The 25,780-nt window shown below is 44.6% G+C and overlaps 1 protein-coding gene across 1 annotated transcript in view; it reads left to right on the top strand.

The window, feature by feature from the left end:
• SPEN (spen family transcriptional repressor) overlaps positions 1 to 25,780 on the top strand; it is a 51,468-nt gene that overhangs the window by 4,657 nt on the left and 21,031 nt on the right. Inside the window, exons 2-3 of the mRNA XM_015825786.1 lie at positions 6,214 to 6,531; positions 9,699 to 10,175. Coding sequence (XP_015681272.1) covers positions 6,214 to 6,531; positions 9,699 to 10,175 — 795 coding nt within the window. The remainder of the gene's footprint in view (positions 1 to 6,213; positions 6,532 to 9,698; positions 10,176 to 25,780) is intronic.

Below are 25,780 nucleotides of genomic sequence, written 5' to 3'. Positions count from 1 at the left end.
GCTGTTTTTTTCACGGCCGCTCAAAATTGTAGTGGGCGGGATGGGCCTGGGGTTTATGCATCGCTGTCTTAAGGAAAAAGTGCTGTGTTCCTGTTCCCAGTGCCATTCTGTGTGAGGGTGCATGCCCTGTTGCACAAATAACAAGAGAAGGGGAACGTGGTTGCAGAGAAAGTAGGCTTTCCTTCCCAGCGTGAACCCAAATCCCCACGTGGCAGAATAATTGGGCTTGACGTTAAGGTTTGCTTCGTCATGTTACTGCAGCTTTTTCTTTTTTTAAATTTTACTCACTCCTCTGTTTCTCCTTGAAAGTGTGACAGCACTGGCTGCAGGAACTCCAGCCTGTTTGAGAGTAGAATTGCTCTGCTCTTTGGACAGCTAGAATGCCTCAGATCTCTCTCCTCTGAGCTTGCGGGAGTCAAACCCATCAGCGTCCAGCTCATTCTTTCGGCTTGCTGCTGCGAAGGGGCAAAGATCACTCCCAGCAAAGCTCACACTCCCATTTGGCTTCTTCAGCCATCACCCGTGTCTAAATTCTGGCCGCTCCCTTCAGCTTATAATTTCTGGCTTACACGTTGCATAATTATGGGCCAGTGACTTTCCTGGGAAATTCTCATTGGCTTCTCTCCTGTGGAACAACAGCCTTTCCGGGTCACGGGGCCGTTAGGAAGCATGGACTTTGAAGGGTCTGTCCGGTAGTAGAATTTGCACCTGTGAAGCAAAAGCCGTCTGGGCCGGCCTACGCTGTGGATTTCCTGCATGGAAGAACATTCACAGCGCACAGGGGTACTTTGTGCTCTGATAGCATTCTATAAATACCGCTGCAGAAAAGATAAAAGCCGCAGCTCGCTCAAACCTAGAAAGCTGCTGCTAACTGGTAAAATGTCATCTGAGGTATTTTCTTCCTCCTTCAGATGGCTCCACGAGAAGGGCTACGGTCACAATTCAGCGGCCTATTTCTGAACTCTCCCACTGATGGCAGCCCTTCCCAGCTCTTCTTGACCCTGCGTAATCGTGCCGTGCTCATTTCTTTATTGTCACGGCATCTACGTTTGCTTTTTTTTCTCGAGATAATTTACTCGCAATTCTCATAATAACGTTAATAGGTGGGAAATAATTACTGGACCCATTCTGATAGGTTCCACGGTCACCTGAGACGTTGCTTTGGGATCTTCCTCGTCGCGAGCCAGCTTCATTACCCTTTATTAGGCATTGTACAATATGTTCCATTACCTGTTGTGCGAGTCACTTGGCTACGTATTCATTGAAAGGGCATAATCTTTCCAAAGTAAGCCACGGAGAGAAGTTCCACTGAGTTGACCGAGATTCGTTTCTAATCGTTGTGCTAAGGTTCTGCCTTTGGATAAGGTGTTCCTCAATGTTTTTGTGTTTTATTAGCTCCAGGAGCCTTAGCTAGCTTGCGCGAATCTGGGTGTATCTACCTGTAGTAGGGCGTCCATGAAACTTAGCTAAAGCCATTTGGTACGCTCCAATTCAGAACCACAGCGTTCTCAGCTCCAACGGATACACCTGATGGATAGGGGCTCATAGAAGTTGTAATCTAGTACACAAGGGTGGGGTGAGCTGGGTGTCATGCTGAAAGCCGGCCTGAGCAATTCCTTATTGTGATGCCTACGTTTGCAAAGCTGTAGAAAGTCTTGTCTCTTGCAAATTTTTCTAAGATATTTTGGAACGAAGCTTGATAGCTAAAAAAACTCCTTGTGCTTGAGCCAATCATAGCCTGTAGCCCGCATGCGTTGATTTCCCCCCCACCCTTATGATCTTTGGTCAGTTTTAGCTGTCTGTTTTGTCTTCATGCTATAGGTTGTGTGTTAAAATTCATCACTGAGTGCGATTGGCTTCCAGACTCTTGATTTTGGAAGCCCCCTTTTTTTTAATGCAGGGGTCCCCAACCCCCTGGCCTGTGGACCAGCACCAGTTTGCGTCATGCCAGGGACCAGTCCACGCAAACAAGTGAAATCCCACCCGCTGGATGCAGGCAGCACGCGAAACCGCGTCCCCTCTGGTCCGTGAAAAAACCTCTATCCACAGAACCAGTCCCTGGTGCCCCAAAAGATGGGGGGGGGGCGCTGCTTTAATGCACAAAGACATTGTAAATTCGTGGTTCTGAATGTGTGTTTATTTGTGTCGGAGGAGTAAAAAAAAAAAAGTGGTTTCCTGGTCATTGCAGTTTGTGGGCAACCAGGTTGACCAATCAAGGCCTTGAAAGTAGCAACTGAGTTTGGGTTTCATAATTCTGAAGAATTATGTTTTCAAAGGAACTTGTCTATGGAATGCAATCCACAGTGGGGGACAACTGAATGCTTGCCTTTGGCCTACCAGTGCTACAGCATTCTCTCGACTGCAGTGTGAATCCACAGCAGATGCTGGGCCCACCTCAGTGTGAGTGGGGATTGCTTTTTGCAGTTGCCATCTTTGTTTTCCCCTAATACTGGTTTTCAGTACCTATATTGGAAAAAGCTAAAAGAAATATTTGCTTTTACTTCATCCTCCTCTACTAAGCCTATTAAGCATCAATTTTGAATGAAGAACCAGACTGTCTCCGGGGACAACATACCCTGAGGACCAAAGCATATTATTGGCACGTCTTTCTGAAGCGTTTCCCGCTTTTGTGTTATCAGAATACAAAAAAAAATAAATCCTCGCACTAGCATTTTTGGCACCTGGATCCCTTCCAGACAATAGCACCCAACTGTGCAATATGTAGCTTTCCCTTTCAGAACAATTGGCTAGCTAAAGGAAGAAGGCACTTACTGCCATTGCCCAAAGATGGTGGGGCCTGATTAATAATCTATGGATGGACGTGGAACTGAAAATGAATATCGAGGCCTCCTAAAGCCAGCTCTTTTAGGCCTGTCCGCAGTGCATCTAACTCTGCTAGATTTACCATCTCCTGGTATGAACGTCACATGCATTTGAGTTTTCCCTCATTTATAATGACCTCTTTGTCTGACACAGGAAGGTGTGTTTCTGTCCCCTTCCCATAGACTAGGAGGAAAGTTGCAGGAATGTTTTTAGTGTGAGCAACATTAAAATATCTATTCACGTCCGGTTGAATGAGGTTAACAACAGCCAGAATTATTTTCCTATGCGAGTTTGTTTGGTGCATCTATAGGAAGGAAGGAAGGAAGGACGGAAGGAAGGAAGGAAGGAAGGAAGGGAAGGGAGGAGGGAGAGACCGTTGCCAGCTGCCTCCCAAGAAACACCTACCCAGGTGCACCCTGCCAATGATCCGCTGGGTGCCCACGCCCCGGGCGATGCCGGCCCAGCGCCGGTCCACCAGTCGCATGAGGGAGGAAGGAAGGAACAAACAAACACATTGGGGCCTTGACCTTCTGGCTCCCATGGTCTGCTCCAGAGGAATAAAAATATCACACTTACATCAGGAACAGTCCTGAAGAACTATTTTAGTACACCCTGAGGAATATGGCCACTGTGACTGAGCCATTAAGAAGGAACAGATTGAAGTTCCTTGGAATATCGGAAGGTATGCGTGGAAAACCCGGAGGTGTAGCACTTAATGCATAGACCAGCTCTGGGGCTCCCTTTGCGGCACCAGGGATTGTTCTGGGAGAAATGTCCTCCTTTAATGCTGGTAGGAAGCAAAACTGATTTATCCCCATGCTTGCCCGTTCACGTATTGATTGGTACGGATTATGCAAGCGGCAAGCCCTTCAGAGAACCTTCCAGGAAGGCCTCCTGTGTGCCTTTGTACATCAGGACCTTTAGAGCCGACTCCTCCTCCCTCTTCTGCCCTGTTTGCTCTCTTTTTTTGCGCTGGCGGTTGGGAAAGAGCTGCCTTCTTGCAAAAGGCTCAGGCCGGGCAGAGATCAGGAGGGCACATTGAACAAGGGCGCCCGCCTTTCTCAGCCTGCCGCTTTCTGGACAGACCTTAAGCGGCTCCTGAAATCTCTCTCTACCCCCCCCTCCCAAGCCACACGCTTAATTCCTTACTGCCCACCCCCAGCAGCTTTTCACGGCTGGGCATTGATCCCACCTGCCCGACCGCACCACTGCGGGTCTTCCCCCTCCAGATCGGTTAAGCATGAAGCAACGCAGCTCCCCTCCCAGCGGCAACTGCCAACACGGGAGCGGATTGGAGAACAGCCAGCGGGCAGGGCTGGGATCGGATTGCCAGGCAGATTAGCCTTCACACCGAGTGACTCTAGGATAACACACAGGCAAAGCTGGGAGTGCAGATCACAAGAGATACCCTTCCCGAATGCCCCCTTCCACAGCTCAGCGTTTGGGAGGGAGTTAGCGAGACATGCGGTCGTGGTCCATGGAAAGCAGCCTTTTATGCTTATTCCAGCCGCTTCCCATAGGAGTGAATGATCTAAACCCACACCACCCTCGAGCATTCTGGTGTGGGTCAATGAGTGTTGAGCCCTCTGCCTTGGAACGGAAATCTGGCAAGCCCTTGGCCAGCACCACCGTTGCGTGGTTGCATGGTTTGAAGAAATCCTGGCTCCACATCTTTTCCTTTGCAGTTTTTTTCTCTCCACCATTCCTGCTCCAGATTCCTCCTTGGCTGGGGTGGAATACAGATTCTGTCCTCCAGAAGTTGCGTAGACGGTTGCTGCCTCTTATCGGTTGTCACACAGCATCATGGTTTGAGCTGTGACAAGGGACGTTTTTGGCAGTCTCTGGGTCACATGCTTTTCCTGTCACCACAGAGGCCGACACCACATAGGAAGCAAGTGTTGTGCCACTGAGCTATCGGGTGCTTTTGGCATTCTAGGCTGGCCTACCGCAGAGATCTTGAACAAGTAATGGATTGATCCATCGTTAAATAGTGGCGCTGTTTTGGGTGAAGATTCACAGACACTCTCCCCCCCTTTTTTTATAGTGACCCCAATCCCTGTGTGGTAGAAACATTAAACCCTGCTTCCTTGGCATATTTGGCACAATCTTTTGTGGAGGGTTGATGTGGCTAATGGTGTTGAATTTCACAGATCAGTGTTGGCCAATCTTATGCATGTCTTTGATGGTTACGCTTGAGGGCAGAACAGCAATGAGAGCAACATAGAAGGATAAGTTCAAACTTAAATCAGCCTAGATCATACTGGTGTGGAATTCCATTTTCCAGCCTGGCCAGGCTTGAATGCTAGGCTAGTTGAATTGCTAAAGAAACCTCTGGGACTGAAGTTTGACTTCATTGCTGCCTAAATTCACTAATACTATTATTTGATATATCAAACCAGGAAATATCTATCTGTCTGTCTATAGAAAGTGCCAACAGTGTAATTAAAATGCATAAAGGTTATCAGAGGAATGTAATGGTACCGGTTCTTTCTTTAATGGAAGGGAATTGTCAGTTTATGTTTCATATCTTTTTGATGTGTAAACACGACACTTTTATAGATGTGTGCATTTTTAATAGAAACCCATTTCTTTTTGATTAAATCGCTTGGAAGGTCAGTGACATTTGGTCAGACTGGATGATTTGAAAACTTTCTGCAGAAACTTGCAAATGTTTTGCATATTAACACCAAATCTGCTCGCATATATAGTGTGAGCTAAATAATTTGCATTGATAATTTTTTGTTGTTGCTGCTGCTGCTGGCTGCTGCTGCTGATGTCTACAGCCCTGAAAAATTTATCTCAGGAATTGCCAAATATTTTCTAACTCTGGTTTAAACAGAGCTTCCAACAGCATTTAGTTTGTAAACTTGTAGAACTGGCTTTATCCATGATTAGAGTGATGTGAACAGGCATTGTATTCTATTCAACACTTACATCTTGAACTCTGAATAATGACTCTTCAACTGAGAACAAATGAATACATTTAATAAATTAATTCTCCACTGAGATTCATTATTTCAACATCGATTGCATTAAAATATATATGAACAATACAGAATAAGGGCTTTTCTGTTCGTGGTAAACGCCTGTTGCAGATCTTGGCAAAATCTAAGTTAGGTGATGTTTTTGTATCCTGGCTTTTTTTCAAGGTACGATATGATGAAGAAAGGGAAAGATGTTAACAGGCGTGACGTATATATGTAAATTCCCACAGCTTTGTTCTAGTACAAGTCCAGGAAACACTGTTTATATTTAACTATTGAAATGAATGCTTAGATCTTTTTTTTTTTTAATCTGAGTCCGGAAATTTCAAGCTACTAAATGTGGTTTCTTAGCTGATTTTTTTTCTGTGAGCTTTAACGTATGTGATTTTCTCTGTCTTTCTCCTAGATATGGACGTGTTGAAAGTGTCAAAATTCTCCCCAAAAGGGGATCGGAAGGCGGCGTGGCAGCCTTTGTGGATTTTGTGGACATTAAGAGTGCGCAGAAGGCACACAATTCTGTCAACAAAATGGGAGACAGAGACCTCCGGACGGATTATAACGAACCAGGAACCATCCCTAGTGCTGCTCGGGGATTGGATGATACAGTTTCCATAGCATCTCGTAGTAGAGAGGTTTCTGGGTTCAGAGCTGGTGGTGGGCCCACGTATGGCCCACCACCATCGCTTCATGCACGGGAAGGACGCTATGAGCGGAGACTTGATGGGTAAGTTCCAAGGTTTCACTAGGCAGGTATTTTGTAATTGATATGGTCAGAAACACAAACTCCTCCTGGTAGGGCCCCCAGATGGATTTAAAATTTGGGGAATTATCTGCATTTCCTATTTTGGGTTGGAAACGGAAGTGATTCCCATCCCAATGGCTGGGATCTTGTGGATCTGTAGAAGATGTTTCCTGCAGCTGGTTGGAGAGCTGATCCTAAGATGGAAGACTTCATGGGCCAGCCTCGATTATGGAGCTATTCTTCTAGAGCGTGACGATCCCAGTGCTTGGATAACCTTAAGGCCGCCTTTGGATGTATACTTACGATCAAATGGAGTTTATTACTGCAAGTCTCCAAGCCCAATATGGAGTATCTTCAGCCTTATAGGACCTACACAATCCCTTGGCAGAGCGTCGCATTTAGCTTCTCAGGGTGATGATGCTGGTTTATGTAGTCTATGCATAAAATTGGAGTGGTCTCAAAATTTCCTAGCAGACTTATAAAAATGCCGCCACCGTCTTGGATTCTACCACCTTTAGCCATGGGAATACGTACAGTGAAGACAGGAGAAGGCCGCGATCGATGTTTCTTTCCCCTGTTGGATCTACCTCGCTTCCATGTACCTTGGGATTACTATCCTCATGGCAAACCGAACGAGATGGACGCTGCTCAGTTTTGGAAATTACAGGCCATCCGTTGAGGTGCTGGAATAAGGGCTACTACCTCAAATTTATGGGCTGGTTCGAGCCAAGATCCCAGTGGGCCAGGGCAGTGGATTACTTTAGTCTTGCCAAAAGCACACGTACAATTAAGGGCACTCTAGCTTTAAAGACATGGTGTCGGTCAGCTTGTGGATACGTCACAGAAAATTGACTTTGCTGGATGGTTACAAAATTGGACAGAGGATGCCTGCTAGCCTGGGGGCGAGGCCTTCGTTCATCCCCTGGTGGTGCCTTTTCTACCAGCCGATTGATTCAGACTTAGGGCGACAGTCAGACTCCTGTGGTGGATGTACTTAGAAGCGCTGGCTGTCTGGAAGAACGAAGTTGGGGGCTGCCACCCTTTTGGCCAATCTGGGACTCCTGGCTTCCAGTGGAGTTTTTTTTTCTTCTTCTTCTTCTTGTCCCTAGGATTTTTTTTTTCTCGCTCGCTCAACTAAAATGCCACTTTGACACCCTTGCCCATTAAGAAGGTGGATTACCCCTTTAAGACGGGCCAAATTGGGGAAGTTATGTTCACAATTCTCTCCCTAGATTTAATTGGGAATATAGGTCGTGTTTCCACACTTGGAAAAGGTTGGTATGTGCTGCCCTGTGTATATTAGCCCCTCTCCTAACCCAAGTCAGTTCCTTTTTTTCCACTAACTCCAGTAGTCATTAGTACTAATAGATAACCAGCACTGCTGTAGCCCTTAGATTTTCAGCTTTGCTAGTTCTTTTGTCTGTCTTCTGTGTCCTAACAAATAAAGGGCTCTTACACTCTACATTAACTTTTCTAGAAATCTTGCTCTCTCTTTTTTTTTGTTTGTTTGGTTACTTTATGGTATCAGCTTTCCCTGATATAATATCGACAGGGGTTGCAGGGTGGTGCGTTGATTGTTGTCCCAAAAAAGGCGAGGGCCGGAGAGCTCTTTAAAATATTTATACACGCCCGAGAGAAATAAGCGGCCTTATTTTCATGGAGCTGCAAAAAAACAACAACGTTTGTGGCACCTGCTAAATGCCTGCCTTCTAGTTTTTTGCTCTTTCTTGAGGCAGCTCTGACTTGCTGTAGAGGCAAAAATTCAGACAAAAGCCTTAATGTGCACCCAGGGCCTGCCGCCTCGTCTGTCCGAGGGACAAGTGGTCTGAGGCCTGCACTACACTCGTAGCAGGAGCCTAAAGTGGAAAGGTCAAAGGTGAACCTCATTCACTGGGCTGGGGAAGGAGAAGGAAGGTCCCCGGGTTTTGACCCGACAGCCAGGAAGAAAAACTGTTCACACGTAGGATGGGGACACCGAGAACGGCAGTCCCTGCTAGTTATTTTTCAAGGAAGGCGGCTGGAAGTAAAAAGGGGAAATGATTTGAATTCCTCCTTCCGCGAAGGGTTTTAGGAAACGTTGTCACTAATATTAGCCCTGGCCTCATTGCTTGATCTGCGCATGTTTTGTTCCGAATTATTTCATCTATTTTCCTAGCCGTGTAGCCTACATGTTGGGCCATTCAGTGACCTCTCTAGATTAGAATGCTAAATTCTTCTCGGCCTAAGCATCTCACCCAGGTTCTTAGTTGCCTTAGCTTTTTATTTTAAGTTCTACATAGTTTTACCTAGTTTTATGGTAAACCTAATTCTGTATGTAAAATGCAGAAATGGCCACCGTTTTGTTTGATCAGCTATTAAAATATCTTATCCTGTTATTCTCCAAAGCGGCTTTAAAAAAAACAAACCACTCTCTCACCAGCACACAGAAACATTGTTTTATCTTGTTTTCGGAGCTTAATGCCTGTGACTTTTTAGTTGGCTGTATCTTGACTTTATTATTACAAGGATAAGCAGGGATCTGATTTTAGCTAAGCCTGATACATTGTCCTAGAACTCTTAGAAGCAAAGATTTCAAGCGACCTTTTAGAAATAAGTAAATTGGGGTTTTTCTGCGCTAAATTGCTTTTTTTCTACGCTCTTAAGGCCAACCCCTTAATGACAGGATTCTAGCCTAGTCGTGGGATGAAACGTGTTAATGGTCCTGTCTCATCCTAGAAAATAGATAAATGAGTGGAACTGCTGAAATTAAATTGTTTTGCGCAAGAACATTTGGGACTGTGGTGCACAATAATGTCCACAGAAGTTTAGTTCAGACTTCTCCAACCTGATGCCTTTCCAGGTTCACTAGCCTTCTTCTCCCCGTGATCCCTAGCCGTTATCCTGCGAGATGGGGATTATGGGGTAGAAATCTAGAACAGAAGGCATGATAGAGCTGGCTCAGTTTAAGCAGTGAAATGGAGTCTGTGCCAGACCTAGGCGAACATGAGCGAGAAGTCACGTAAAAGGACCAAAGCTCATTCATTCTGCTAAATAGATCATTGTTGGCCTTTTGATGATGATAGCCAGTGCTGCATTAAATGCTTTGCATGTTGTTGAGTCGTCGTTCTCCTTCCCTGATTGACGTGCCTGTTTTCCCCTCCTCAATGCAGGGCTTCAGATAACAGGGAGCGTGCTTATGAGCCTAGTGCCTATGGACACCACGAACGGGGGACAGGAGGATTTGACCGCACGAGACATTACGATCAGGATTATTACAGAGACCCCCGGGAACGGACTTTACAACACGGACTCTACTACAGTTCTCGGAGTCGCAGCCCGAGCCGCTTTGATGCTCACGACCCCCGTTACGAACCTCGGGCCCGGGAGCAGTTTACGTTGCCCAGCGTGGTACACAGGGATATCTACCGGGATGACCTCACGAGGGAGGTCCGAGGCCGAAGGCCGGAACGGAGTTACCAGCACAGCCGGAGCCGGTCCCCCCATTCTTCCCAGTCCAGGACCCAGTCTCCGCAGAGGCTGGCCAGCCAAGCCTCCAGACCCACTCGGTCACCCAGCGGGAGCGGTTCCAGGAGCCGGTCTTCCAGCAGCGATTCAATCAGCAGCAGCAGCAGTACCAGCAGTGACAGGTATCCTCATCCCTCTGCAGGGGCGGGGCAGGCTTTGCTCTGGGTCCCAGGATTGATCCAAGGAACCACGTGCATCGGCTGCAAGGTGGTGCGTGCTTTTCTCTGCTGACACAGACCAGCACCATCCCACAGGGTGGAGGCAGGAGTGTGGGGTGGACAAAGGGCGGGCCATTGTATAGGCTGCCCCCCAAGAGACAAAAGCCCCACCTGCGAAACAGATCTCTTTGGGCCACTCTAGGGTGGACCTTTCTCCGTTGCTTTTGTTTGTTTGTGAAATTACAGAAGCAGCCTTTGATTGATTGGGGGTAGCTGTCTGCATTTTCATTTATAATTCAGCACCATCTCCTGTACTGACTGCCTGGACTTATTCCTCTTTCTTGTTTATTTACGGCATCTTTTGTTTATCGCCTTTAGTTGGCTATCGGAATGACATTTAATAGATACGCCAGTTATGGGTTTTCAGCTGTTGCGGTGGCTACATAGCTCGCAGTGGTGAAATTGCGCCGGTCCGGCCAGCCTGCTGTTCTCTGTGTGTTGGTTCCTGGCAAAGAACTGTGGCACTGTGGGGGGGGAAAAAAAAAAGATCCAACAGAAATATATCGTCCCGTTTATATTTTCAAGGAGAAGGCCTTCCTAATCAGACCGTAGAAGCGCAGGCAAAAATGCTTGAAAATCGCCATGTTGAAACACGCAGGCTGCTTTAAAAGGAGGCGGATAGGATGGCGCCATTGTGTTGTTGTATACCTCTCTAGCTTGGTTTTGTCAAAGCAGTTCCCCCATGTTGTTTGTGTTCATTTGGGATTTTATTCTGAGCAGGAGGCCCTTCCACTGGCTGAGAATAGCCTTTTCCCCCAATCCAGCCCCTGTTTTTGACCCTTCCTCCTCCTTTTGCTTCAAAGGGAGATTCGTAATACCTGCCATCAGCTTGGATTAATGTCAGTAAATAGATGCTTTTTAGCACGCTGAAGTCAGCAGTTGGCCAGCCGTCCTCCCTAGTGTGAAAAGGGAGGGAGGAATGCAGTCATTCTAGTTTTCTCACCTCTATTAGACTTTGGAACCTGGTTTAGGGCAGGCACATCATGAGGAGTTCAGGCATTTTGTATTTTCATAGCAGGTCAACACTTGAAATGTGCTAGAAAGACTGGGGGGGGGGGGAATGTTAAATGTTGGGAGTGACCAGTGGAGAATTTTGCCAAGTTGAATCCTACTTAGCAATATCTTCTTCCTGCTTTCATGGTTGTTTTTTTTTAAATCTCACCCGTTGAACATGCTCTCCGGAGCTCATCCAAATTCAGCTGGTCCTTCTTAGCTTCCTCCTTCAGGTTTAAAAGCTGTTGGATCTGAAAAACTTTATATAAAGTCGATCCTGGAATGCTTGCCATTCTCTGGGCTGTTTTCCTGTACCGTCCCAAGCAGGGGTTAGGGCGAATCCAGCTTTCCCTGAAAATGAATATAACCTGTTCTGCTTTTAAAGCTGTATGCCCAGTTTGAAACAAAGATTAACAAGTGCTATTAAAGAAAATGCTGGGGGGGGGGGGGAGGAAATAGCATGAGTAGACATTGAGGCTTTCAAGATTGGCTTGTGAGCTTGAGTTGATTGGATGTCTGTGTCTGTCTTGTCATCCTCAACTCCTAGAGTGCAAGCAGAGATTGGCCAACTTAATTTTGTTACGTAACCCTATGCTGATGAGAGAGAGTGTGTGTGTGTGCAGGGGTGTGGGGAGTTTTGTGGTTTGGACAACAGCGCCAGAATTCAGTCCCAGCAGACCGCAGTTTCAGGTGATCTCGGTCCAGAGAAGGCCACTTCTCTGGAGCTGCAGCGAGGAAGCTATGGTGCAGGGACCCAGTTTCTTCGTAAAATGAGGAGAGGATTGTTGACAGGGGGGAAAAAAGCAACGGGTAAAATGGGTGGTCAGGATAAAATGGGTGGTCAGCGCTGGTTTTCTTCCAGTCCACTCAGCTACTCCATGTTTCCTTGCACGGTGACTCGGCAGGTGGCGTGCGGGAGTCCCAAATTGAGTGGCTGTTTGCCTTTCTCACAGGTTGCGCAGGCCTTTCTCGCATCTGATCAGCTGGGCCTTAAATACTTCCCGCAGGATCCTGCGCCATTTCATGCCTCGTTAATTGAAGGCAGATTTTTTTTTCCCCCTGCAGCCCTTTAGAGGAAGGCGGCTTTGTTTGCCTTTTTTTTTAATTTGCTTTTTTTTTTTAATTATTATTATACGGTTCTCTCAGGAGGACACCAGTTTCCTTAGGTTCAGATGCCTGGTGGTGTAAACCGGGGTGGATTTGCCTCGGATGCAGAACTGATGTTTTGGGTTTAGCCCCAGCTTGTACTTGGCGAGCCGCCCTTTGTCAGAAACTTTCCTTCTGTTAACACAGCTTGCATTGAGCACCTTTGTCTTAGGTTGTTCCAACTGCTTAGTAACAGGGAATATGGTTGTCAAGAAAGCAGGGTTTCCTTCCAAGGCCGACTAATGGAATATTTTCCTTCTTTGGAAGGTAATTCAGTATTGTACTGCTTATAGTGAACCTCATGGGGGAGAACAATGCTTTAATGAAACAGTTGACATAGAATCTTGGTATGCAAACATTGCCTTGGTAAAGATCATCTTTCATCTCCCTCTCTCTCCTTCCTTCCCTCCCTCCCTCTGTATGTGTGTGTGTGCATGTGTGTGTGTGTGTGTGTGTGAGAGAGAGAGAGACAGAGAGAGATGTCAAGATACATACAGCAAATTTATTGCAAAGGAGTATATAGGGAATTGAGTTTATTTCATTCCTTCAATCTATTCCTAGTGTGCCTTGCAAAATGTGAAAAACGTAATGGAAACTAATTTAACCAATTAGCATGGAAGCTGCTGGACCCCCACTCCCACCTAACCACCCACTCCGAAGAATAAATCTGCGTGGATCTTAAATTCTTCCTTTCAGAGACACTGTGGCTGCGCCAAAGACGACAAAGGGGGCTTCAAGGCTTCATTATTGATAAGCAAAGCACACGGCGGCATATTCTGCAAGGGTTGCTCTGTCCAATTTCTGCGGGCAATGCAAGGAATTGCTCATTTGGGTCTCCCAAACTAGTCTGAACTGGAACCCTCCGGCCAGATTTGGCTGCTTGCCCCATCCTGGGAAGCTCGGTCCTCCGTGGCTGCTTGTTGTTTTTGTTTTTCCAAAGCAGGAGCCTCTGGGCTAATGGGGCAGAGAAGGTGTGACTGGCAAGGACTTGGGGGCAGCCCTGGCAGAGGAAAGGGGGCCTTGCAGATCCCCTTATTTGAAAATTGAGTTGAGAGGAATATAATTGGGTTCTGGTGTTTGGAAGAAAGAAAGAAAGAAAGAAAGAAAGAAAGAAAGAAAGAAAGAAAGAAAGAAAGAAAGAAAGAAAGAAGAAACCAACTCACCTTCCATTGTCAAAATTCAGAATATTTCTATTTAAAGAAACTTGTGTTAGCAAAATGGGTATAATGGAAAGAAACCTGTACAGATTGCTATATACAGTGCAGCATTAGGAGAAGGCAGAAAAGCTCTGTAAGAAAAAGTTGTAAATCAAAATGGATATTGAGAGGGTTTTGGTTTTTACTATGTTTTTACTATGGTTTAAATAGCCCAACGGATTGGAATATGGCTCCACTAGGGCGGGAATAAAGGGGATCAGATTTAGCTGAGCTGGCTGCCTCTAAGCATCCCCTCTGTGATTTTACTACATACAGCAGCTGACTAAACTTTATTTCCCTTTGTTCATCCTTTCTTGGATTTTTTTTTTTAATTTGTCAGTCCAAAGCAATTCATTTGAATAAAGTTAAATTTCTCTAGTGTCTGTCAGCAGAACTTAAAAAAAATGTAATTGGACTTGTTCGGACTCTGACTTCTTTTTGTCATGGCGTTTCATCGCCTTCAACTTTTGCTAGTATTTTTGCCTCCTCGTACAGTAAAAATGTTCTCTAGCCCTTGGTTTACAATATCATCCCAACATATGACTCTGCAGTGTGGATCATTCCGGTGGCAGGACGTAAGGAAGCTTTGTTGTACAGTATTTTGTGCAAGCAGATATAATTCTTGTCTCAACCTGGATGTCAAAGGCAATTTTAACTTGGATGCTTGTTGCCTGTCAGAAGCCTGCACTAGTTTTCAGTCAGCATTTAGGCCCGTGGTGGCAAACTTATGGCACGTGTGCCACAGGTGGCATGCAGAGCCCTCTCTATGGGCACGCGCGCCATCGCCCCAGTCCTAGGCCTTCAGCTGGGTTTTATAAAACCTTTTCGCTTTAGGCCTCCGCCATGTGCAAAAAAAAAAAGGTTCAATCAATCAATCAATTTCAACTTTTCGCGGGGAAAAAAAGATCTCGCAAAGTTGGAATTGATTGATTGAACTTTTTAGTCCCACCCAGTCTGCCATTAACACCGCAGCCATGCCCACCCGGCATCCGACGATACATAAATGGGTTTTGGGTTGCAGTTTGGGCACTCAGTCTCTAAAAGGTTCGCCATCACTGATTTAGGCCTAATTCACAATACTGTGATTAACTTTGAAACAGAAATGCCTGCAGCTTGAATGTGTGGTCTCTCTCAAATATATCTACCTGGTGCTTAAAAGGCCCTCTTTAATGAGGTGGGAGAGCCAGTTTGGTGAAGTGATTAAGGCGTCAAACTAGAAACAAGGAGATTATGTTCAGATCCTGGAAGCAGACATTGGCAGTTAGTTCTGCAGGGACCTAGTCTAGGTTATTTCCAAGAGTCAACAGGGAAGGGAAGGGAAGGGAAGGGAAAAGAGAGAAGAGAGAAGGGAAGGGAAGGGAAGGGAAGGAAGGAAGGAATTTATGAGATGTTTGGTTGCCTAGAACTTGTATTAAAAATAGGCATGAGGGTGACCTGTTTTCCCAAGACTTTATACGGTGTGTTTTAGATCTCAAAACAAATTGCTCCCTCTCTTCACTTAGTGTTGTTTTTATATTGATTTTATGCTACTTCGTATTGGTGTCTGTGCTGATTTCTGCATTGGTTTTCTTTACTACATAGATTGTTTTTATTTTATTTTATTTGGGTTTGGATGTCCATGTTAAAAAGCTGGGGGAACCCCCAGACAACTGTGTCAGTTGTTTGGACTATTTAAGTAACAGTTTTGGTTTTTGGCGCTCGTTGAGTTATCCAGGAGTGGGCAGTGCTCTTATTTGATATGGAGGCTGTGCAGGACATTTCCTTTTATTGGGAATTTGAATGTTTAAAATCCAAGATGATCCCTGGAGAACCCTTGGCGGTTGGTCTCCACAAAACTGTTCCAGAATTTTTTTCTCTTCAAACTTTTCCAATGCAAACTGTCATCTAAAGCCATCCTGCTGATTTTCAACTTTGTGTTTTAGCCTGTAGGCTTCTCTGAGACTCGAATTTTCTACTATTTTTTCCCCAATTTTAGCAGTTTTTACAATCATCAGCGAAGTAACAATTTTTACATTTTTAAAAAGCAATTAGCTACTTGACAGTAGTTAATATTATTGGAAGACTTGATACATTGTTAGTGTTGTTGTATTATTCTTAAGAAGCACTCAAAGCAGTTTTGATGGCGTACCTTTTTCGAGTGACAAATAAACGGCACATTAAAATTAAGAAATACTTCCCACTGATATAGGGAATAGTCTTAACAACATTAGTAGCCAGGATCTAAATTAAAAGATTTGGGTCCAACAAGTTCTGCCTTCTATTCACACTCGTTTGCCTCTTATTTGAAAAAAAAGAAAGGTGAATCTGTATTTATTCATTAATTTTACAATGTTTATGGGCCACCAATAAGTATGTATGTGATAAGTTAAGCTTACATAAACATAAAGATAAATAAAAGCTATCTCCTATTCAAGGAGCAATAATTAAAATTTATCCCAATCTGGAAGTGTTTTAGGAACCTGGATTATGGATTTCCAGACAAATGTATAGCTTCAAATCAGAAGGAATTCCAATGATTAAATATATAAAGAAAATGTTAGCTCTGTTTCAGGCATAAAGTGATAAGGGAAATGTCAAAGTTATGGGTTATCTGGGTAGGCCTGCAACTTTCCAGAAAAAAAGGAACAGCAAGGATCATTGGGTTTGTGTTTTCTTTGTTTCAATACCAGTTGTATCTTTCTTATATCTTTCATAATTTTATCATTCTTCGGCGGAAAGGAAGAAAACTCAACCAGCTATGACTATTCAATGGAATGTGCTAAAAAGGTGCAGCATGAATAATTGCACTTCCCTTAGTGTATCACTTGACATCTCATTAGCAGCAGATTGCTGCTGTAGTGTGTCACATTTTGCAAAAAAATGCAAAACGAGAGCTTTAATTCTTTTTTCCATGGAAGATGGGTTTTCCTGGCTGGTTTGTCAGGCAGAAAAGGGGGCTTGTGAAGACCAGTAGATGGGAATTTTTTTTGAGGGAGGGTTGTTGTTATTTTGTCCTGCATGAATTTACTTACACGTCAGAACTCTTGCTGGAGACTCTCCTGCACGTTCCAGGAGCCTCTGAAATCCAGCCAGTTGAAAGGATGTGCATAGAACTAACATGTTTTGTTCGAAAGTTGGAACAAACTGTGTGGTGTTTCAGCAGTTCTGCCAAACTATTCAGACTGGCTGCAGATCAGCTCAAAGAAGACTAGGAAGTTTTTTAGTTTTTCCAGATTTGGGCCTGGAAAGCAAAATCTGGAGGGAGACTTGAGTGTTTATACAGGGTAAGTACAGCCAGGTTGGTGTGCATCCTTGCTTTATCCGGAGTCCTCTTTCCAGCAGCTCCTAACACCCCCCCCCTCTAGTTTCCTAGCATCTTTCCTCAGCTCCTCCTCTGCTTTCTCCTAGCTAATACTGCTGTCCATGCCTTTTTCCTGCTCTTAAATCCCCATTTCGTTTCATAGATGGACTAAAGCACGCATACGTTCTGGGTTCTGGGACAGAGCAGCTGTTCAGAGCCTAGCAGAATTAATGCATTGAATCTCTGACATTCCTGATCGGTTGTAAGCCTGGATAAGGGTCTTTGTGGGTGAGCCCAGGACTACTTACTCTTCCACCCTCCAAAGGCCTTGCTGATGTAAGGCTGGCCTGGAAACAGCTCTCAGTTTTACAAGGACTTCTGACAAGTAGATTTATTGTGGAAAAGGACTCCGAAATTCTTTTTAGCATTCTAAAAGGATACCAGCAACTGCTGTGTATCAAATGTCAGCCCTATTTACTCTGAAATCAAAGTCCACCTTCCTACGTCTCCTTCCATGTGATGTTCTCAGCTAGGAGCTGCTTTATTTTGGGCCGCAGTCGTGCTTTTCCTCTTTCTCTTATTTCAGAAAGGTTCCCTAGCATCATAAACCCCTCGTTTCATTGTGAGGACGTTCACAGATTTAAAATGTTCTAAAAACGTCCTTGAGGAACAATTTGAGCTTTTGGAAGTGTTTCAGTTTTGTTAAAATACGACGATGTCTGCAATTCTAGTGTTGGTGGCTGCTTCGATCTATTACCTGTTTCTACATTTTTCATTTTAACTTAACTTGTCGTCTTAATTCAGACATCAATGTTCAGTTGTTGCCCTTTCTTCGGACTTGGGGGATGTTTTAATAATAATAATAATAATAATAGTAATAGTAATAATAATAATAATAATAATAATAATAATAATAATAATAATAATAATAATAAAGTTGGAAGGGACTTTGGAGGTCATCTAGTCCAACCCCCTGCTCAGGCAGGAAACCCTATACCATTTCAGACAAATGGCTGTCCAGTCTCCTCTTAAAAACTTCCAGTGTTGGAGCATTCACCACTTCTGGAGGCAGGTTGTTCCACTGGTTAATTGTTCTGACTGTCAGGAAATTTCTCCTTAATTCTAGGTTGCTTCTCTCCTTGATTAGTTTCCATCTGTTGCTTCTTGTCCTGCCTTCAGGGGCTTTGGAGAATAGCTTGACTTTCTCTTCTTTGGGGCAGCCCCTGAGATACTGGAAGACTGCTATCATGTCCCCCCTCGTCCTTCTCTTCCTTAAACTAGACCAGACATGTCCAAAGTCCGGCCCGCGGGCCATTTGCGGCCCGCGGCCCGGTTTAATCCGGCCCTCGAGCAGCCCTCCCTGCTCTATATAAATGCGGCCCTCCCACGGCCCTCCGGCAAGTCCCATGAGAGAGAGAGAGAGAGAGAGAGAGAGAGAGAGAGAGAGAGAGAGAGGCACTTGCACTTCTCTCTCTCTCTCTCTCTCNAAGGTGAATCTGTATTTATTCATTAATTTTACAATGTTTATGGGCCACCAATAAGTATGTATGTGATAAGTTAAGCTTACATAAACATAAAGATAAATAAAAGCTATCTCCTATTCAAGGAGCAATAATTAAAATTTATCCCAATCTGGAAGTGTTTTAGGAACCTGGATTATGGATTTCCAGACAAATGTATAGCTTCGAATCAGAAGGAGTACCAATGATTAAATATATAAAGAAAATGTTAGCTCTGTTTCAGGCATAAAATGATAAGGGAAATGTCAAAGTTATGGGTTATCTGGGTAGGCCTGCAACTTTCCAGAAAAAAAGGAACAGCAAGGATCATTGGGTTTGTGTTTTCTTTGTTTCAATACCAGTTGTATCTTTCTTATATCTTTCATAATTTTATCATTCTTCGGCGGAAAGGAAGAAAACTCAACCAGCTATGACTATTCAATGGAATGTGCTAAAAAGGTGCAGCATGAATAATTGCACTTCCCTTAGTGTATCACTTGACATCTCATTAGCAGCAGATTGCTGCTGTAGTGTGTCACATTTTGCAAAAAAAAAATGCAAAACGAGAGCTTTAATTCTTTTTTTCCATGGAAGATGGGTTTTCCTGGCTGGTTTGTCAGGCAGAAAAGGGGGCTTGTGAAGACCAGTAGATGGGAATTTTTTTTGAGGGAGGGTTGTTGTTGTTTTTTTTAAAAAAAGATTTGTTCTGCATGAATTTACTTACACGTCAGAACGCTTGCTGGAGACTCTCCTGCACGTTCCAGGAGCCTCTGAAATCCAGCCAGTTGAAAGGATGTGCACAGAACTAACATGTTTTGTTCGAAAGTTGGAACCAACTGTGTGGTGTTTCAGCAGTTCTGCCAAACTATTCAGACTGGCTGCAGATCAGCTCAAAGAAGACTAGGAAGTTTTTTAGTTTTCCCAGATTTGGGCCTGGAAAGCAAAATCTGGAGGGAGACTTGAGTGTTTATACAGGGTAAGTGCGGCCAGGTTGGTGTGCATCCTTGCTTTAACCGGAGTCCTCTTTCCAGCAGCTCCTAACCCCCCCCCCCTCTAGTTTCCTAGCATCTTTCCTCAGCTCCTCCTCTGCTTTCTCCTAGCTAATACTGCTGTCCATGCCTTTTTCCTGCTCTTAAATCCCCATTTCGTTTCATAGATGGACTAAAGCACGCATACGTTCTGGGTTCTGGGACAGAGCAGCTGTTTAGAGCCTAGCAGAATTAATGCATTGAATCTCTGACATTCCTGATCGGTTGTAAGCCTGGATAAGGGTCTTTGTGGGTGAGCCCAGGACTACTTACTCTTCCACCCTCCAAAGGCCTTGCTGATGTAAGGCTGGCCTGGAAACAGCTCTCAGTTTTACAAGGACTTCTGACAAGTAGATTTATTGTGGAAAAGGACTCCGAAATTCTTTTTAGCATTCTAAAAGGATACCAGCAACTGCTGTGTATCAAATGTCAGCCCTATTTACTCTGAAATCAAAGTCCACCTTCCTACGTCTCCGTCCATGTGATGTTCTCAGCTAGGAGCTGCTTTATTTTGGGCCGCGGTCGTGCTTTTCCTCTTTCTCTTATTTCAGAAAGGTTCCCTAGCATCATAAACCCCTCATTTCATTGTGAGGACGTTCCCAGATTTAAAATGTTCTAAAAATGTCCTTGAACGATTTGAGCTTTTGGAAGTGTTTCAGTTTTGTTAAAATAGGACGATGTCTGCAATTCTAGTGTTGGTGGCTGCTTCAATCTATTACCTGTTTGTACATTTTTCATTTTAACTTAACTTGTCGTCTTAATTCAGACATCAATGTTCAGTTGTTGCCCTTTCTTCGGACTTGGGGGATGTTTTAATAATAATAATAATAATAATAATAATAATAATAATAGTAATAGTAATAATAGTAATAATAGTAATAATAATATAATAATAATAATAATAATAATAATAATAATAATAATAATAATAATAATAATAATAATAATAATAATAATAATATTATAATAATAAAAGTTGGAAGGGACCTTGGAGGTCATCTAGTCCAACCCCCTGCTCAGGCAGGAAACCCTATACCATTTCAGACAAATGGCTGTCCAGTCTCTTCTTAAAAACTTCCAGTGTTGTAGCATTCACCACTTCTGGAGGCAGGTTGTTCCACTGGTTAATTGTTCTGACTGTCAGGAAATTTCTCCTTAATTCTAGGTTGCTTCTCTCCTTGGTTAGTTTCCATCTGTTGCTTCTTGTCCTGCCTTCAGGTGCTTTGGAGAATAGCTTGACTTTCTCTTCTTTGGGGCAGCCCCTGAGATACTGGAAGACTGCTATCACGTCCCCCCTCGTCCTTCTCTTCATTAAACTAGACATACCCAATTCCAGCAACCATTCTTTATATGTTTTAGCCTCCAGTCCCCTGATCATCTTTGTTGCTCTTCTCTGCACTCTTTCTAGAGAGTCTCAACATCTTTTTTACATCGTGGTGACCACAACTGGATGCCGTATTCCAAGTGTGTGAATGACTCCCCTTTTCTGCCATTCAGCTTTAACAAGCATCATAATTTGATACCCTCGAGTGAAAATATTTTCAAACCCCTCTTTTGCTAGACTTCTATTGTTTAAGGGGAGCACTTGCCTCAATCTAAAATGCCAGTTGAAAGAAGCAGCGCTGGAGAGGCCTGAGGGCAATATAGTTAATCTCAACAGCTCATTTAGCGACCGTTCAAAGTTCCAACGGCGCTGAAAAAAGTGACTTATGACCGTTTTTCACAGTTCCAACCGTTGCAGCATCCCCTTTTGCAATCTTCTGACAACCAAAGTAATGGGGGAGCTAGATTCACTTATCACTTAACAACTGGGCAAGAAATGTTGTAATGGGGCAAAACTCACTTAGCAAATGTCTCGCGGAACAAGAGCAATGGCGGGCTCAATTGTCGTAAGTCGGGGACTTCCTGTACGAGGAAAAAGGGGGGAATCTCCGTGGTCTTGAACAAAGGACGCAAGGGAGAGGAAGCGGATATTAAAGCAGATTTATGCCTCTTTCTCGCCGATTAACCAGATCAGCAACGGATTTTATTGTAAAGACGGCGAGAGGAATGAAGGAAGCAACCTGGCTGGTAGGAATGCCCTTCTTCAGCTTCTTTATTTAACAGTTTTAAAAATGTTTGCAGCTGTAGGCTAAATTGGAGGAAAAACTGCTGACTTTTTAGGACCATTTAATTTGCGTGAAGAGGCGGCTTTGCAGCGTCTGCGCTGAGGCAAGTGTCACATTGTTGAGGGTTTTTCCCGAGTGCAGCGGCAGACGAGAGCATTTGCGACAGTGCTGCGATGAGCTAATCCACCCTGCAGTTGTCCTGGAGGATAGCCTGTGAAATGAAAGCACCCGATTACTCCTTTTTCCTCTTAGATGAAAGTGAAGGAAGGACGAGGAGATGAGGCTCAAATTAAAGCTGGCTGAGTCCGCTAATGCACAGCAGCCAGGGCAATTAAGTAAACCTCTCTTAAATGGGATGGCGGCACCTTGAAGGAACACAATGCTTTGTTGACTTGGTTGTCAAATTTCTGGATTCTGCTTGAGCGCAGGATGGTTCTTCCCCAAGCTTAATTTAGCTGGAAGCCCGGTTAGTTTATCCACACAAACGTAGTCACAGGCCAGCATTAAAGTAGTACGGCATGACATATACTGGGGCCACCAGCTGATTGCTTGACTTATGTAGGTCAAGTGTTGTAGGAGTGTTGTAGTGTTGTAGGAGAAAATAAGTTTGGCAGCATGCGTTAAGCCCTGTAGTCTCTGGTGCTGACCCTTTGTCCTATTTCACGTGGCTCTGCTACCATTTGTGGGTGTCATGGTTCCGAAAGATGAAACTCTTCAAGGAACTTTGAGGCATTGTTTGCCTTAAAGAATCTTTAATCGAGCAGCATAGCTTCGGTAGGTACATAGTCCAAGCCAAAATCTGACTTCCCCTCCCTTCAGCACATAGATCAAAGCACAATTCCCTCCTACAACTAACAGTCATAAATCACATTCTCCAATTAGTTTGAAATGCTGGCTTCCCGCCCAGTTTTCTCTCCCGCCATTCTTTATCAGCTCTTGTTACGAGATTGTATGTCTAACTAACTCCCATCACATTCCTCCCCCCTCCCCCAGATCATCTAATTCTAAGAGTGCAGTATAAGAAACAAAAAGGCTGCATCTCCATCTGTTGTCAAAGCAAGAACATCCACTGTTAGCAGCATTGACAGTGGGCTTATCTGATTGGACTCATTAAAAAGCCACACTTGCGCAAAATTGTTGTGCAGTCCCTGGTGTTCCTCCGCCTGCCTGACTTTGACCCGAAGTGTCTTGTTTCAGATGCGGCGGGCGAAATTTTCGCCCGTGTTTTTGAAGAAGAACCTGTTCTCGGCTCGAAGGAACTGGAAATTGAGGAACTTTGGGGATTATGGCAAGCTCTGCAGTTTTCCCTTTGATCAGAGCGGCTGTTGAAAATGCGCCCGGAGTTGCTTTTAGCCGGATCAGCGCCTGTAATTGCCACCCGAAAGAAATCTTGGCTCAGGCAAACGTGTAAATTAAAGCTTCACAAAGGGGTAGATTTATATTCCTATTTGCAACCCTTTTATGAGTTAGTCAGCTGACCTACAGTTCATTATCTCTTTCCTTTGTAAATTGGTGCTCATCGATCCGGTGTCCTGCATTTGATACAAGATTGATAAGTGAGGAGGACCAGGATGAATACAGAATATGTGTGATGCCTCCCCAGATGTTTTCTCAATCCAGATGTCCCAAAGATGTCCTTTCACAAGGCAACTGGATTTGCTTGTTTTTTCTTTGAAGACGTTTCCTTTCTCATCCAAGACTATGACCTGGATGGCTGGGAATCTCCATAGACATTCTCTATCCAGATGTTAGTCCCTCTAGAGCAGGGGTAGGCAACCTTGGCTCTTTTATGACTGGTGGACTTCAACTCCCAGAATTCCTGAGCCAGCCACGCTGAGGGGAAAGGGAGAGGTTTCCAAGTTCAGCCATGCTGGCTCAGGAATTCTGGGAGTTGAAGTCCACGAGTCATAAAAGAGCCAAGGTTGCCTACCCCTGCTCTAGAGCCTTTGGCAGATTCAGTTTGTTCTCCATGACTCACTGGTTAATAAAAAGCCACACACACACACACACACACACACGCTAGAATGGAGGACACATTGTGCCTGCCTCAGGGATATTTCTAACCTCGCTTTGTTTTTTTCCGAATCTTGGACAGCCCTTAAAGAATGGGAGATTGGAAGGGTCAACAAATGTCTTTTTAAATAGAAGCCTATTGCCCATCCCTCTCTTTGGGCTTGCTTAGTTAACTGGGCAACCTACTGTGGTGTGTGTGTGTGTGTGTGGGAGGGTATAACTGCTATGTAGCAGAGAGAGAGAGCTTTGTGTGTTTGTATTTCTACTTCCTTATGCACTTAGTTTGCTTTCCAGTGCAAACCGAATATTGCTTGAGGTCGTTTCAAGTACCTTACGCATTTAGCTTCTTAGGAAAATTATTATAATGAGAGTTATTATTTAATCAGCCTCCAGTCTTAGGTGATACATTAGTGTTGCAGCTGGAGCTGTGTGGGATCCAAGAGCGGAGTCGGCTTCCCTTGTCGGCACCCGGATTTTTTTTGCGTCATCTGGCCTGATGGCAGAATCTGAGACTGCCGGCCTCAAAAGGATCTTGGGAGTAAGACCCGAGTGTTAGAGAAGCGAAACCTTGCAAATAAACTCAAGCTTTTTATCCATACCATCGTGGGTATTTTAGTACGTTGGGTAGATTAGAAGCAAATTGGTATTCTTTTTACAAAGACCAGCATCCCTAACTCTTCAATCAAGTGAAAATTGGGTGGCACTTTTCTGCAGGGTAACCAATGGCACTTCCTACGGCTGGGAGAGAGAAGCAGGATTATTTGCCCTTCACTGTCGGTCACCAGCGTCTGCTGCTTCAGGAGCTGGTTGTCTCCCACTTTGAAAGGACTACATAACCCCACAGCCGTTGAAAGCCCCTCAGTTTAATGAAGAGAGGGACGAGGGGGGACAGGATAGCAGTGTTCCAGTATCTGAGGGGCTGCCCCAAAGAACAGGGAGTCAAGCTATTTTCCAAGGCGCCTGAAGGCAGGACAAGAAGTAACGGATGGAAACTCATCAAGGAGAGAAGCAACCTAGAACTAAGGAGAAACTTCCCGACAGTGAGAACAATTAACCAGTGGAACAACCTGCCTCCAGAAGCGGTGAATGCTCCAACACTGGAAGTTTTTAAGAAGAGACTGGACAGCCATTTGTCTGAAATGGTATAGGGTTTCCTGCCTGAGCAGGAGGTTGGACTAGAAGACCTCCAAGGTCCCTTCCATCATCATCATCATCATCATCCCAGGGATGATTCAGACATCTGCAGATGGCAGGTCCTGTCTTGGGAGAGATGATGCCTGTCATTCTCACACAGATGTTTGTCCTCCTGTGACACAAATACATTGTGTAAAAACAAAGGAAGTCCATTGTTTCCTTGCTGTGTTTAGACATGTGCCGGATCAAACAGTTAAGCTCATTTCACTCCTAAAAGTAAAATATAGACCTTAATTTGTCTAGGCGTCTAGATGAACGATCTGGTTGACGGTGCAACCCTAGGCATTTATTTTCTTCTTGCAAGCGTTGTTTCAACAGAATTGCTAATCTCGTTAAAGATTAACCCCTTATTTACAAAGAGTCTCATTGGCTTTTAAAAAAAAAACCCAAACCAGCTATGAATGTTGAAATGAGACAGCCAGTTTGGTGGAGTGGTTAAAGAAGGCCCTGGGCTAGAAACGGGGAGGTTGTGAGTTCTAATCCTGCCTTGGATCCAGAGCCAGCTGGGGGGAGCTTTGGGCAGGTCCCTCTTGCTCAACTCTAGGGGTTTCTTAAGGATGAAACCCCCTTGTTTCGGGGTAGCTGACTGTTGGCAAGGATCAGTCAGACACTCCTGTGCACTTATATTATGCTCTCGGGAATTGTTGGGTCTTCCTGTACTGGCTTACCAGACGTAAACAGCAGGTTGCTGCACCCTTGTTCACTTTTTCCCCACCTATAAACCCCATGGCTACCAGAGGATGCCTGGTCAAATACTTAGGGAGATAAAGATTTTAAAAATAGGATAGAGTGCATATAGCGTGGGAATTCCTTGGGTTTTGACAAAGTTCTGGGTGAAAGTTGCACATTCCCTTTTGGAGGAAACCACATGGCGATGAATTAGGCCAAAGGTCTTCAAGCCTATTAGCTGTGTCAGTAGGAGCAACTGCCCAACCCATCTGTCTCCAAGGGGCAGCCCTAGAGTTTTAAGTGGTGGAGCCATCCCGTCGCCCCAGCCTTTTTCCTTTAACTCTTGAAAATCAGGGGCAGGCAAATATTCCAGGAAGGAGGGT

This window comes from Protobothrops mucrosquamatus, unplaced genomic scaffold (assembly GCF_001527695.2).
Source record: "Protobothrops mucrosquamatus isolate PMUCROS unplaced genomic scaffold, P.Mucros_1.0 scaffold2803, whole genome shotgun sequence".
NCBI lineage: Eukaryota > Metazoa > Chordata > Lepidosauria > Squamata > Viperidae > Protobothrops > Protobothrops mucrosquamatus.
This window is presented reverse-complemented; position numbering and strand designations above follow the sequence as displayed.